The 12,551-nt window shown below is 65.3% G+C and overlaps 2 protein-coding genes across 6 annotated transcripts in view; one reads left to right on the top strand and one right to left on the bottom strand.

Moving 5' to 3' along the window:
• Positions 1 to 341: 341 nt before the first annotated feature.
• NOS1AP (nitric oxide synthase 1 adaptor protein) overlaps positions 342 to 12,551 on the bottom strand; it is a 30,633-nt gene continuing 18,423 nt past the window's right edge. For 2 of the 5 annotated variants that reach the window (XM_072041582.1, XM_072041580.1), the window contains exons 3-12: positions 10,793 to 10,885; positions 10,546 to 10,619; positions 9,937 to 10,045; positions 9,697 to 9,838; positions 8,816 to 8,973; positions 8,403 to 8,570; positions 7,570 to 7,735; positions 7,129 to 7,278; positions 2,030 to 2,291; positions 342 to 1,929 (exon numbers count right to left, since the gene is read on the bottom strand). In XM_072041582.1, coding sequence (XP_071897683.1) covers positions 1,482 to 1,929; positions 2,030 to 2,291; positions 7,129 to 7,278; positions 7,570 to 7,735; positions 8,403 to 8,570; positions 8,816 to 8,973; positions 9,697 to 9,838; positions 9,937 to 10,045; positions 10,546 to 10,619; positions 10,793 to 10,885 — 1,770 coding nt within the window. In that variant the 3' untranslated portion in view covers positions 342 to 1,481. Of the gene's footprint in view, positions 1,930 to 2,029; positions 2,292 to 4,477; positions 7,279 to 7,569; positions 7,736 to 8,402; positions 8,571 to 8,815; positions 8,974 to 9,696; positions 9,839 to 9,936; positions 10,046 to 10,545; positions 10,620 to 10,792; positions 10,886 to 12,551 lie in introns of those variants that run through there. The other 3 variants (XM_072041581.1, XM_027462799.3, XM_038183039.2) reach the window with 3 other exon arrangements.
• On the top strand, positions 2,973 to 3,953 carry SPATA46 (spermatogenesis associated 46). The gene is made up of 3 exons (XM_072041524.1): positions 2,973 to 3,171; positions 3,262 to 3,354; positions 3,487 to 3,953. The coding sequence occupies exons 1-3, from the start codon at positions 2,973 to 2,975 to the stop codon at positions 3,951 to 3,953; spliced, it is 759 nt and encodes a 252-aa protein (XP_071897625.1).

Genomic DNA, 12,551 nt, shown 5'->3' on the forward strand with positions numbered 1-12,551 from the left:
CGGTCCCCTAAGCACAGCCCCGGTCTCCCCTCAGCGCTTCCCCGGTCCCTCCAAGCACCACCCCGGTCCCCTCAGTACAGCCCCGGTCCCCTCAGTATGGCCCCAGTACCCCCCAAGCACTCCCCGGGTCCCCTCAGTACAGCCCCAGTTCCCCCCCAGCACCGCTCCAGTTCCCCCCAGTTCCTCCCTGTTACCCCCCAAACACCCCCCCAGTTCCCTCAGTACAGCCCCGGTTCCCCCTTCACCGCCCCAGCTCCCCCCCAGTTCCTCCCCGGTTCCCCCTCAGCTCCCCCCGGGGCCACAAAAGGGGTGCTAGGTGTCAGCGATTAATAATAATAATAAAAAAAAACCAACCCCACCCGTTTATTGTGCAATCCGCATCTTTTGGCCCCAAGTACACGTGTGGCCCAGAGGCCATAAATAGAGGGACGGGACCCACAGTGGGGCACAGGGGTGGAAGACGCTGGGTGCTCTGAGAGGGGCTGCGAGCCCTGGTCCCCATCAAGGTGGCCCTACAGGCGTTCAGCGGGTGGCACGGACACACACACCGGTGTTTGGGGTGGCAGTGGCCATGCACAGCACAATCCCATTACAGGCTCTCTGTCCCGGCACCCATGGGCTCGGGGTCAGCAGGAGGAGAGGCTTCAGCCCACCTCTGGTGCCCCAGACCCTGCCACACGCCTGCCACCCGCTCCAGGGGACGCGGTGCCCTCAACACTACTCCTAGAAGGCATTTTGTGGCTTTACAAGGTCCCATTTGGGGTGTCCACCCTTCAGTAGCACCGGTGGGGCTGTGAGACCTGTCCCAGCCCTGCCCAAAGGCAGTTTGTGCCCACTTTTGAGGCGAGGATGCTCCAGGTACCGCGTGCCATCCCATAGCTGCTTCCTCGCACCCACCCTGGGGTCCCCGTGCGGGATAACCTCTCCAGAAACGATCATGGAGCGGTATCAGGGGACTGCGTGGCTTCTCGTGTCCCGGTTTCCCACAGAAGCTCCACCGCTCCCCAAAATCCCAGAGGGCAGGGGAGGTGGCCCGCACAGAGTGAGGTGCCCACCGGGGCAGCTCGGTCCTCCCCATGCCACGAGCACGGGCTGGGGCTCCACAGCAAAGGGATGGCACCGCAAAGGGACGGGACGGCCCCTGGACACAGCTCGGGGCTGGGGACAGTGTGCGGCAGGGCTGGGGGGGTCCACGGGCAGCCCGGAATGGGGCTGCTCAGTGGGCACAGGGGGTGGGATGTGGGTGTGAGGAGGGTCCTGGCGCTTCTGCACCCGCACACGAGGCTGCAGAAGCGGTGGCAAGACAGGCAGTGCTCCTCCGGGGCACCTGGGGAGGAGGGGTTCAGGAATGACGGCTGAGGAGTGGCTCCTACCAGCCTGGGGTTCCCCCCCCATCCCCAAAATAGCGACCCCAAGAACAGCAAGCGGCAGCGAGAGATGCGTTTGGGAGAGCCAGCCCCCACCGTGCCCCTCTCCCGCTGCTACTCGAAGGACAGCAGGTCGGGGTGGGGACCCTCTGCCTCCCGGCTCGGGGTGCAGGGCTCTGGGTGCCCCGCGCTCCCCGGCAGCTCATGCTCCAGCCCTGGGCCCCGGGGGGACTTCTCGCTGCGGGGTGAGGTCTCCAGGCTGCCTTTGTGGATGAGGTCGGGCACGGGGAGGGCACCAGGCGGCTGGTCCCCACTCGGTGCCGAGGCACCGGTGGCGCCGAGCACCCCAGGGTGCTCAGGAGGGGACAGGTCCCTTGCCCCCAGCCACTCCTCGGCAGGGTCAGGGTGTGCTGGGGGCGGCTCGGGGGGCTCCGCCACGCTGCTGCCCACGGGCTGGGGTGCGATGAGCATGTCCTGCGGGGTCTTCAGGGCACGCGGAGTCCTCTTCTTGGCGACGGGGGGCGGCGGGTCCAGCCGGGGGAAGGCGTCCAGCCCCGGGGGCCTGCAAGCAGAGCACAGCAGTGACACGCAGCCCCACACCAGGACCCCTCCAGCCTGCCCAAACCTCCCTGCCCCGGGGCACACGCAGCGGGGACACTCACCCCTCCTCGTTTCCCGGCTGTCCCATGCCCAGCGCGGCACCGGCGCTGGCGTTCACCTCCGTCACCCCCATGCCGGGGGGGCCAGCCGGCTCCTTGCGGCGCAGGAGATCGGTCACCTTGGCCCCCACGGCCTTGCCCAGGTTGCGGAGGTGCTGGCTGCCGGCAGGGCGGGAGGGCTGCGCCGGGGCGCCCGCGGGGCCGTGCTGCGGGCGTGGGGTGGGGGCCGTGCTGGCGCTGGCGTTTTCAAACATGCTCTGGTCCACTGGAAGGGAAAGGGAGCAGAGAGCGGGCGTGAGTGGGGCTGCAGGGGGTGAACGTCTCAGGGCTGCCCACCAGCAGCAAGTTGGGGACACGGTTTGGGGACAGGGAGGCTGCTCCCGTGGCCCTGCAGCCGTGCCGTGCCTGCGCAGGGCAGTGCATGCAGCGGGGACAGCGCGGGGGGAGATGAGGGAGCAGCAAGCCCAGGGCACCACGCTGGCACTGACAGCACACCAAGAGCGTCTCTTACCTGGTGCCGAGCAGCTTGGGAAGCAGGTTGTGGGGAAAAAAAAGAGAGAAAAAGAGGGTTTACCAAGGGGACAGCAGGCCTGGCCCTTCTGCATGCTTTCTCCATGCTGCCAGGCGAGGTGCGGTGCTGATCCCCTGCCTGGCTGCCTACAGCGATGGGATTCACCGGGTGTGGGCACAAAACCCCGGTGTTTCTGCACCACCATGCACTGGGCCAGCTGCAGCCTGTGTGGCTGAGCACCCCCACACCTCGCCCCTTGCGCCCTGGCAGCCCTGAGGGACGGAGCCAGCGGGTCTCTGAGCACCGGGTCCCTGAAGACCCTCGGAGGGGCTGCGCCCGGTGCCCAGCAGCTCCCTGGGGTGCCCTCAGTGACATCAGCTGCCGGAACCATGGCAGCGTGGAGCCGGGGCCTGGCATGGAAGCTGCACCAGGGCGATGGAGAGCTTTGCGGTGCCATCCCTTTGGGTGGAGGCCATGCCCCGTGGCACCGGGAGGGGCAGCCTGGAGCCCTTCTGCCCCCAGGGCCTGCCCGCTGAGGCCGGTGGTGCCCGCGGGCAGCACCCAGGCAGGGGGGCACGCAATGCTCCAGCCGGACAAACCTGCCTGGGTGGGCAGGGGAAGGGGGCCCCACATGGTAAAGGGTGCTTTTTAGACCCCGCAGGGGTCCTGCTGGCGCAGCCCGCCTCCGCGCTGCTCTCTTTCTCACCCCACGTCTTCCCAGCAGGAACCCCGAAGGCTGCGGGTGCTGCCTCCAGCAGTGCCAGCTCGCCCCCGTGCCCGTGCAGCTCTGCGAGGGACGGCCCCAGCTGGCTGCAGGGTGAGCCCTCCTCGTGCCAGCGGGTGTCTCGCCAGCATCCCGCACGCGTCCCACGGTGGAGGGGATGCTCTCCGTGCTGGACCGGGCTCGTACAGGGACCCCCACCTCACTGCTGCCCTTTTCCCTTTGCAGCCACAGCCTCGGTGGGCAGCGAGCTCCCTGCTCGCACCATCTACCGGCCCTGGTTCTCACCGTACAGCTACTTCATCCGCAGCGCGGCAGCCCCCCAGCAGCACCTCTCCTCCAGCCTGGCCACCGGCACCCAGGAGCCGGAGGAAGCCGATCGCCTCTCGGAGACCATCTGCTCCTCCTCCTGCTCCTCGGAGGATCCCCAGCCCTCCCAGAGGGGCCGGCAGAACAGCGGCAGGGTGAGCATCACCGTGCGGGACATCCTGGCGGCCGCACGGGGCCAGCCGGTGCCGCAGCAGGGCTACAAGTGCAGGGCGTGCTGCCGCGTCTTCCCCACGCTCTGGGCGGTCAAGACCCACATCCAGCACAGCTCCCAGGAGGGCTACAGCTGCAAGGCGTACTACCGCAAGCTCAAGGTCCTGCTGGAGAAGGAGAGCCAGGAGCAGGAGGGCCCCCCGGCACCCCAGTAGCCGCAGCCGCCGCGGGAGGGCACTGCTCCATCGCTGCAGCCACCAGCGCAATAAACGCCACGCGGAGCAGGGCCTGCTGCTCTCCCGCAGCCCCTCGCTGACACACTGCTCCCAATGTCCTTTTAGAGGCTGTTTCTGACTTTTCTCTTCCCAGCAACCCCCCCCCAAAAAAAAGGCACTGAGCCTGGAAGGCGCCGCTCAGTGTCTGGATACCCTCGAGGCAGCATCGGGCACCCTCTGACCATCAGCCAGCCCTGAGACGAGCCCACCCGGTGCCTCTACCCCAAAAACACCACTCGGGGCACCTCGCTCTCACAGCCAGCCTGCTGTTGGCACCACAAGCCAGGCAGAGCTGAGCTGCAGGGGAAGGCCGGGGGTCCCGCGGGGAAGGATGCTGGGTTTTGGGGGGGCTGTGTGATGCCGGGGGTGCCGGTGCTGGCTGCCAGCCCGGCCTGGCAGAGCGTGGAGGGCAGGAGGAGTACAGAAAGAGAGAGCCAGCGAGAAGGAAGAGACAACAGAAAGCCTTGAGAAATAGAAAGATTTATTTAGCAAAAGCCAATCAACTGATGACGACACCCAAGGGTTAAGTGCACTTACATTGACAGATCGGTTTCCCAGACAGGCTGAGTCGACGGTTAGTAACACGACAGTTGTAGGAAAAAGAAAGGACAAAAAATAGAGCTATAAATTCCCAGTCAAGGTCCGTAACAAAAGTGAGAGGCCAGAGAGGCGTTCGGTAGGCAGCGCCGGGTGAGGAGGAGAACAGAAGGGCTGAGGCTGGAAGGGCCCTCAGGATCTCACCCACTCCGAGCCCTGCTCAAGCCGGGACGCTCAGAGCAGGCTGCCCAGGATCACGTCCCAGTGGTTTTTGAGGATCTCCAAGGAGGAAATTGGTGCTGCCCCTCGTGGAGCTCCTGTGGTCCCACCAGCGCCTCTCCAGCCCGTCCAGGGCTCCCGGTGTCACCCACTGCCCCCAGCTCCGTGCCACGGGCAGCCTCGTGAGGGTGCCCCCATCCCTGACCAGCTCCAGCTCCATTTTGGCTTCAGCCTCCCTAACTTCACCCCCGGGTGAAGCCCAGGCTTGCGAGCTTGCCTTTCACCCTCCTCCCTGCCCTAAGGGCCCTGAACTCCACCATCCCACGGTCCCTTCGACCTTCGTGTCCCCAGCAAGCCCCTGGCTGCTGCTCGGAGGCCCACCGGGACCCCCAGCTCCTGCCCTCAGCACCCACCCTCCTGCCGGGTGGGCAGCGCCCAGCACAGCCCTCGCCCACCCCGGGGGGCTCACCCACAGCCCACTCCTCAGCCCCGAGGGGATGGGGGCAGGAGGATGCCACCAACCTCCCTCGGCAGGGAGCAGAGCACGAGCTCGAGGCGGGGAGATGCGCAGCCAGGGGTTAGGCGCAGGCACAGCGAGCAGAGACAGAGCCAGCCGAGGGGAGAGCAGCAGGCAAGCAACGAAGCGAAGCAGAAGCAGGACAGGAGGGTGGAAGGAGGGGAAAATGACCGTGCCAACCCCCAGCCCTCCCAGCATTTCCTCAGGGGGGCTCTGGCTCATGGCCTCTTGGAGGCTGCAGCAGCGGGCAGCTGATAAATGTGCTCGCAGAGAAGGGAAAGGCTCCTCTGGGGGGCCCTAAGGACAACCACCGGCCTCTGGGGGGCTGCTGGGGACCCTGACATCCCCGATTCGCCCCTCTGGAGGGTGCAAACCAGGCTCATGAAGGAGCCCCCGTGCACAGCCGCTCCTCACCCGTGCCACCCGCTGCTCCCGGGCAGCTCCCAGCAGTGTGCACAGCTGGCATCACCTCCTGTGGGGGGCAGAGACCCCCAAATAGTGCTCAGCTTCCCCCCCCCCCAAGCAACCACCCTGAATCCAGACGAGCAGGGTGCCTGCAGGAGGAGAGCTCGCTCCCCACGGAGGCTCTGTGCGTGTCCCCGCACGGCCACTGCCAGCCCTGGTTCGCGGGCAAGCACCTGCTGGGAAATGGGGTGGGTTTTGTCCATAAAGCGAAGCAGGGAGCCGGTGGTGGCGGTGAGTACAGGGAAGGACTTAAAAACATGAGCACCAGAAAGGCTTCGAAGCCTGGCAGCCGTGCTGAGGACCGGGCAGCGAGGGGAAGGACTGCACACCCCGTGCTGCACTCCCTGGTTCCCCGCTCTGCAGCCCCGGGGAGGGGCAGGCAGTGCCCACACACCCTCCTCCTGCCTCGGGCAGGGACCAACCCGGTCCCAAAACACCACAAACCCCAGCACCCTGCCAATGCTGCCCGTGCCCGGCCATCCTGTGCCACCTCCTCGCACCCCTTCACCTTCCCAGGCTCATCCCCGGTGTCCCCCTGCTCTCGCCTCCTCTCCCACCACCTCCACATGCAGAAACCCCACTCACCGCCCCATACTGGCTCTTGGCTCCCTCCCATCCCCGCTCACCACCCCACAACTGCTCCCTCATTCCCTCAGCAAAGACTCCCACCCGTCTCACCGCTCCCCCTGCAGTTCCACCACTTCCACCACCTCCCAACCTGGCACAGGAGGCACGGGCTGACCCCTGCAGTTTGGGGCTGCTGTGTGCCACGGGGCTCCGGCAGTGATGCCAGCAGCACGACAGGGCCCTGCGGGGCCGCGATGGTGCTGGGGGCTCTTTGCTTCCCTTCCTCCTGACCTCTCAACGCAGCCCGGGGGCAGGCACGGGGGACCAGGGCGCAGCGCAAGCCTGGCACGAAGCTGAGGGTGCTGAGCTCGGGACAACGGGGCCGGCAGCAGGGACACAGCCTGGGGAAGGACGAGGGCTGTGCCCTGCTCCTGCCGAGCTGGCACATCTCCGGGTGCCACTTATTTCCCCGGGCACGGCACGGTGCCACGCGCTCCCTCCTCCGTCCCCGGCCCCGCCAGGGCTCCCATCTCTCCATGCCACCTCCCGCCGTGCCCTACACCGCGATCTCATCCTCCAGGCTGTCTCCCAAATCCTGCCGGGGCTGGACGTTGAGCAGGCGCGGGGGTTCCTCCTGGGACCAGGAGTCCCGCTCCTCGCTCTCGTCCGTGTTGGACTCGTACTCGGAGGCGATGCCCGACTCGCGGAACTTGAGGAGCTCCAGGCTGCCCAGCGCCGGCTCCGCGGCGTGCGGCCCCGAGCCCGGCAGAAAACGATAGCACTCCAGCTTCACCAGGCAGTCGTTCCTACCTATGGGGCTGCCCAGGGCGCTGGGGAAGCCCGAGCCGGGGCCCAGCTGCGGCAGGTGGCTGTCCTCGGGCTGCGGGGTGGTCGGGTCGCAGAGCACGGGGAGGGCGCCGGAGCGGAAGGTGATCTCCAGCAGGCTGTCCTGGGAGCCCGCTGCAAGAGAAGGGCACGGCTGAGAGGTGGTCACAGAGCCACTCCTGGCCACCACAGCAGGCTGTGGACCCCCTCCAGGGGAAGGACAGTCCCAGGGGGTCTGCAAAGAGCCAGGAGGAAAGGTTATCCGTCTCCCACCCCGCTCCTGCAGGGAGCTGACGGCCGCACAAGCTGCACGTGCACAGGCTGGGCCAGAAGGGCACTACCACGGCCCTGCAGAAAATACAGGAAATGTGCAAAACGGGGATCCCGTTAGCTGCAGGGGGACAGAACGGGGTAGGGAGCACTTACTGGTGTTGTTCCCCGCCAGCTTCAGCTCCAGCTCCTGCACCTGCTTGACCAGGAGCGAGATGTGCTGCAGCAGGTCCTTGTTCTGCAGCAGGAGCTGGTGCACGCGCGCCTGCGCCTCCAGCCGGGCTGCTGCCTCCGCGGCCAGCTGGTCCTTCAGCAGGTGGACCTGCGGGACAGGGGACAGCCCCGTCACACCAGTGTGATGACGATGGACAAGCCCGAGGGTGGAAAAGCTGGCAGGGAATGCCCAGGGGCAAAGCGCCTGTTTGTTTCAGCACAGCTACGGATACGCGAGCAGCTACATCAGCCCTCTGCCCAGAGCTCTCTGCCCAACGCTGCTGGGCAAAGCAGGAACTGGCAGAGGTGGAGCCGCAATTAAATGCTGAGCAGGTGCAGAAGCTCAGCGCTGACAGCACCAGCCCGGAGAGCATCCCTCCTCCCGGCCCCACTGCTGCCTCCAACACAGGCACTGGGGATGCAGGGAGGCAGCGAGCAGAGCCCAAATGTCACTGCTGGCACAGGGGCTTGTGCCACCAGCCCCCTGGGACAGCAGCCAGGAAGGGCGCTTGGCATAATTCAAGGAACTTCTACACGTATCTGGAAACACCTCTCTGGTCATCGAGGGAACTGAACGGCATTTCATCCCCCGCCAAGTAATTACAGGCAGAGATAATTACAAAACGGTCCCCGTAGCTACAGAGCCATGGGTCTGACACAGATCCTGGATGACACCGCGGATCTGCTCAAGCAATTGGGGGAGCTCTGGGGAGTGTCAGGGGGCGAGGAAAGCTGGGGTAACCGGTAGAGGTCCAGGAACTCGTGGTGGGACGAACCTGCGCCACGGCCACTTGCGTCTGCTGCTGCTGCTGCTGCAGGAGCTGCTGCAGGAGCTGCATCTGGTGGTGGGCAGAGAGCGGCGTGCCCAGGTCGGGCAGTGGGGCGGACGAGGGCAGCAGCAGCTTGGGCGAGGCGGTCAGGATGTCCTCGGGGTGGAGGCAGCCCTGCAACACACCGACAGAGAAATTGTGATCCCATCCGTGCCCCCGAAGCACGCAGGGGACAGGCTGCTGCATTCAAAGCAAGGGCACGTGCCCATCAGGGCACGGCTGCGGCGAGCCCGGCGCTCTGCAGGAGCACCCCAGGCCCCCAGCCAGAGGGCAGCAGCCGATGGTTTTGCTCTGGGAGCTGAGCAATGCTGCAAAAAGCCCCCTCCCCTGGGCACGGGGATGCGGAGGGTCCCACAAACCTTGGCGTCGGCGCTCGCCTCCTTGCCCACGGCGTCCAGGTCGGTGACGCCGCGGCTGAAGTCGAGGATGCCGGCCCCGGGCAGCGGCAGCTCCACGGCGTCGATGTCGGTCTCCTCGGCCGAGGTGGCTGCCCGCTCCACGGCGGTGAGGCGGCAGGCTGCGGGAGGGCAGGGACAGAGCTGGGACCCCCATACATCCCCCCCCCGCCACCCCATTGCCCAGGGCTCGTGGCCAAAACACACCCGGGGAACGGTAGCCAAAGCCCCTGCGTGCGTTCGGGGGAAATGGGCCATCGGGAGGCACAGAGAGCTAAAGGTAAACAGGAGGTGACGGGAAAAGAGACAAAAAAATAAAGAAATAAAAAAAACAGATGCTCAGAAATCCCCCGGGGAGCTGCACACCACGGCCGGTACATTGTGGAGAGGAAAAACAAGAGGGGAGCTGCCCAGGTCAATGCAGCTGCAGAGGGTGGGCTGTGCCGGGGGGACCCCACAGCCTCCAGGGGTGCAGCATTTCCACACGCACACCCTTACACGCTCAGAGGGCCAGCAGCCAGCCCGCACATCACTTGGGGACACGGGGACAGTCCCCGCTTTGGCCCCCGTCCTGGCAGTGGCGTGGAAACGCTTGCAGCGTGCGCAGCCGAGCACGGAGAGCTCTCGGGCCCCCGCTGCCCCCGCTAATGGGCTCGCAGCACGGGGGATGTCTGCGCGGATGCTGGCTGACACCTAGCCAAGGCTCCTCGCTGGGTGAGATCCCCCAGCTCCGCGGGGCACAGCGCCGTGCAAATCCGCTCCCCGCAGGTGGCAGCCAGCAGCCAGCAGCGCGGAGAGACGGCGGCTCTGCAGTCCCCCCCCCAAACCTCACCCCGGCACGGTACCTGGGACATCCAGGTCGTCCCCGTTCCTCTCGCTGTCCCCGTCCTCCTGCCCATCGGCGTTCTGCTGGGTGTGCTGCAGGCTCAGCTTGTGGCAGACCTCGAACGCCTGCCCCACCGTGCGGACGATGCGCATGGCCTGGCTCTGCGGCGGGCGAGGAGGCGAGCAGAGCTCCGTCAGCACGGCCACCCCGCCGGGACACCCCCCCCAACCGAGGGGTATCCCCCCCCCAGCATCCTCACCTTCTTCTTGGATTTGAAGACGTTGCACCTGAAGACGTTGCTCGAGCCATCCCTGGCGATGTAGCTGAAGATCTTGAGGTCCTGGGAGTCGTGGGACACATAAAAAATCCTGCCAGGAGGGAAACGGAGTCGGTTTGCCCCCAGCACACGCTGCCCGCCGTGGCCAGGACGCTGCAAAGCCACAGCCTCTTTTCTTCTCCGGGCTGCTGGCAGCTGCCCAGCCTCTGCAGCACAGCCCTGCTAAAGCCCATCCATTTTATATTTTATTTTTTTGGCAGCCGTGCTGCCCACATGGAGAACATGAACCTGCAGCAAACACTTTGCGAAGGCTGCCCAGGGATTTCTCTGCTCAGCCCACGCAGGGCAGCACCACGGGGCACCCATGGGAACGAGACCTGAGCGCCTCTCTGGAGAGGTGGCCTCTTGGCTCGGGCGCCTGCCCCCTCCCAGCACTAATTATGGCTCTAATTGGGATCATTAACAAGGGCTTAGTGGCTGTCCTGGGGAGCTCGGGGGGAGGAGGAGGCTTTTCTGCATGAGCTGCCCTCCTCCTCCCAGCAGGGCAGGGATCTGCGAGGGGCTGCTGCCGGACACGGGGCTCAGCCTCACCTGTAGATGGGATCGTGCATGACGAGCATTTTGTTCTCATCCCAGGCCCATTCTTTTTTCTGCAAGGGAAGAAGCTGAAAATGAGTACGTCAGATGCTGCCCTCGAGATGGAGCACGGGGCCGAGGCGGTGCTGGGACGCTGCTCGCCGCGGCTCTGCTGCTCTCCACCCCAGGCTGACAGCCTCCCCTGCCCAAAAACCCCACGGGTCCCCATCGCCCCGAGGTGCCCCGCCGCGTGGCCGCCTACCTTCTTCTTCTTCTTCAGGATGACCTTCACGCCGTCCACCGACACGACGAGGCTCACCTTCTTCTTCTTGATGTTCTTGGCTTTGAACTCATACTGCAGAGAGAGGCCTGGGTGAGCCCTGAGGGGCCACATCCCCTGCAGAGGGGCGATTTCCCGGCCCCACGGGTTTGCTGTGGGGGTTTGGGGCTGTTAGGGAGCTCCAGGAGGAGAAATGCTACATCAGTGGGGGCGCGGGGGGCTCGGCACGGAAACAGAGGATTCCTGAGGGCTCCGAGAGCCGCGCCGGGGGAGCTGGCATAATGCGATTACCCACTTCAGTTAGAAGTCACTGGATGGGAAATAAAACTCAGGAACTTCCAAAGATCAGTGGCTAAACACAAAGCTGCGGCCCAGCCCCGGGGAGAGACCACGATGCCCCTAAATCCAGCCCCTCCTGCACGCACAGCCCTACAAGCAGCGAGGGGATAAATGGGGGGGGGGGGGGAACAGCTCAGGCGCTCATTTTGGCTGGGCAAACTCCTGCACTGCACCCAGAAATCCTGTCCCCTGCAGGAGCTGCGCTTTTGGGGTAAAACCACGGCGTTTTGTGGGGTGGGGGACCCCCAGCAATGGGTCCATGCACACATTCGTGGCCCTGGGGACAGCAGGCACTGGGCCAGCTGAGCCCAAGAGGCACCGAGCATCCACAGCCCGGCACTGTGAGCATGGGAATCGTGCTCGTGACCCCCTTTTTGCTCCCCTCGCCCCCACCTCCATCCCAGTGGGATTTCGGGGGACCCACAGAACCACTCCACCACTGACACCGGGTCCCCAGAGCACCAGTCCCACACACAGGGCACAGCCCCCTCCCGGCACAGCAGCCCCACAGCCTCTACGTGCAGAAGAGGGATTTAATTAACCCCCTCGTTAGCCCATATGGGGAGCAGCAGCCGGGAGCCCCACGCACAGCCCTGCCTCGTGCCATTTCCAGCGCCGCGTGCTGCGTTAGCTCCGGCAGCCAGCGCCAGCAGGCAGGGAGAGCTGCTGGCCCCGACCTGCGATTTCATGACAAAAGACCCGAAAATACAATTCCTCAAAGCCACTTGGAAGCGGCTGGCGGGACGAGCGATCCCGATGACTCAGAGAAGCGCCCGGCGGGGTGACGCAGCTCGCTCCAAAGCCGTGGTGATGGGCTGCAGGAAGCAGAGCTCAGGCTCCTGCCGAGCCTACAGCCAGCCCCCAAATCCCCTACCCACGAGCTGCCTGCAGGGCTCGTTCCCTGCGTCCCTGCTGGAGGGGGCTGCCCCCAAAGCTGGCCAACGAGGAGCCCCCTGTCACTACTAAGGATCAGTGCCAAGACCACAGTGGTGCCTCTGAAACCCAACCATCCCGATTTAGCCCCAAAAAGGTGGGCTCCAGCCCAAGCACTCAGCACCAGGCAACCCAAAACCCTCTCCAAAACCCCGCGTGCCATGTTGCGGATGTTCCACGGCCCCTGCTGTACAGGTCCTGCTGCTCACTGGTCATCAGCACCCAGCTGCTGGAGCCAGGGGATTTCTATTCCAGGTGACCCCGAGTGCTAATGAGTCTGGGTTTGGAGAGAGAGCAGCCCAAAAAACACCTCGTGGTTAGAGGGACTATTTTTAGCCTGGGATTTGGTGAGCACCAGCCCCGGTAATGCTGCGCAGACAGAGCAGGGCGCTTAGCAGAGAGGTTACCAAACCCCAGCACGGGTTATATGGGACGCAGGGGATACAGAGAGCCTGGCAGATGCCCCCAC

Source organism: Anas platyrhynchos, chromosome 8 (genome assembly GCF_047663525.1).
Source record: "Anas platyrhynchos isolate ZD024472 breed Pekin duck chromosome 8, IASCAAS_PekinDuck_T2T, whole genome shotgun sequence".
In the NCBI taxonomy this organism is placed as follows: domain Eukaryota; kingdom Metazoa; phylum Chordata; class Aves; order Anseriformes; family Anatidae; genus Anas; species Anas platyrhynchos.

Excerpts from the sequence above, each read along its gene's own strand:
- SPATA46 (XM_072041524.1), top strand. The coding sequence starts at position 2,973 with ATGGAGAGCTTTGCGGTGCCATCCCTTTGGGTGGAGGCCATGCCCCGT. Across the intron at positions 3,172-3,261 it reads GGGGAAGGGGGCCCCACATG|GAACCCCGAAGGCTGCGGGT; the intron begins GTAAAGGGTGCT and ends TCTTCCCAGCAG. Across the intron at positions 3,355-3,486 it reads CGGCCCCAGCTGGCTGCAGG|CCACAGCCTCGGTGGGCAGC; the intron begins GTGAGCCCTCCT and ends TTCCCTTTGCAG.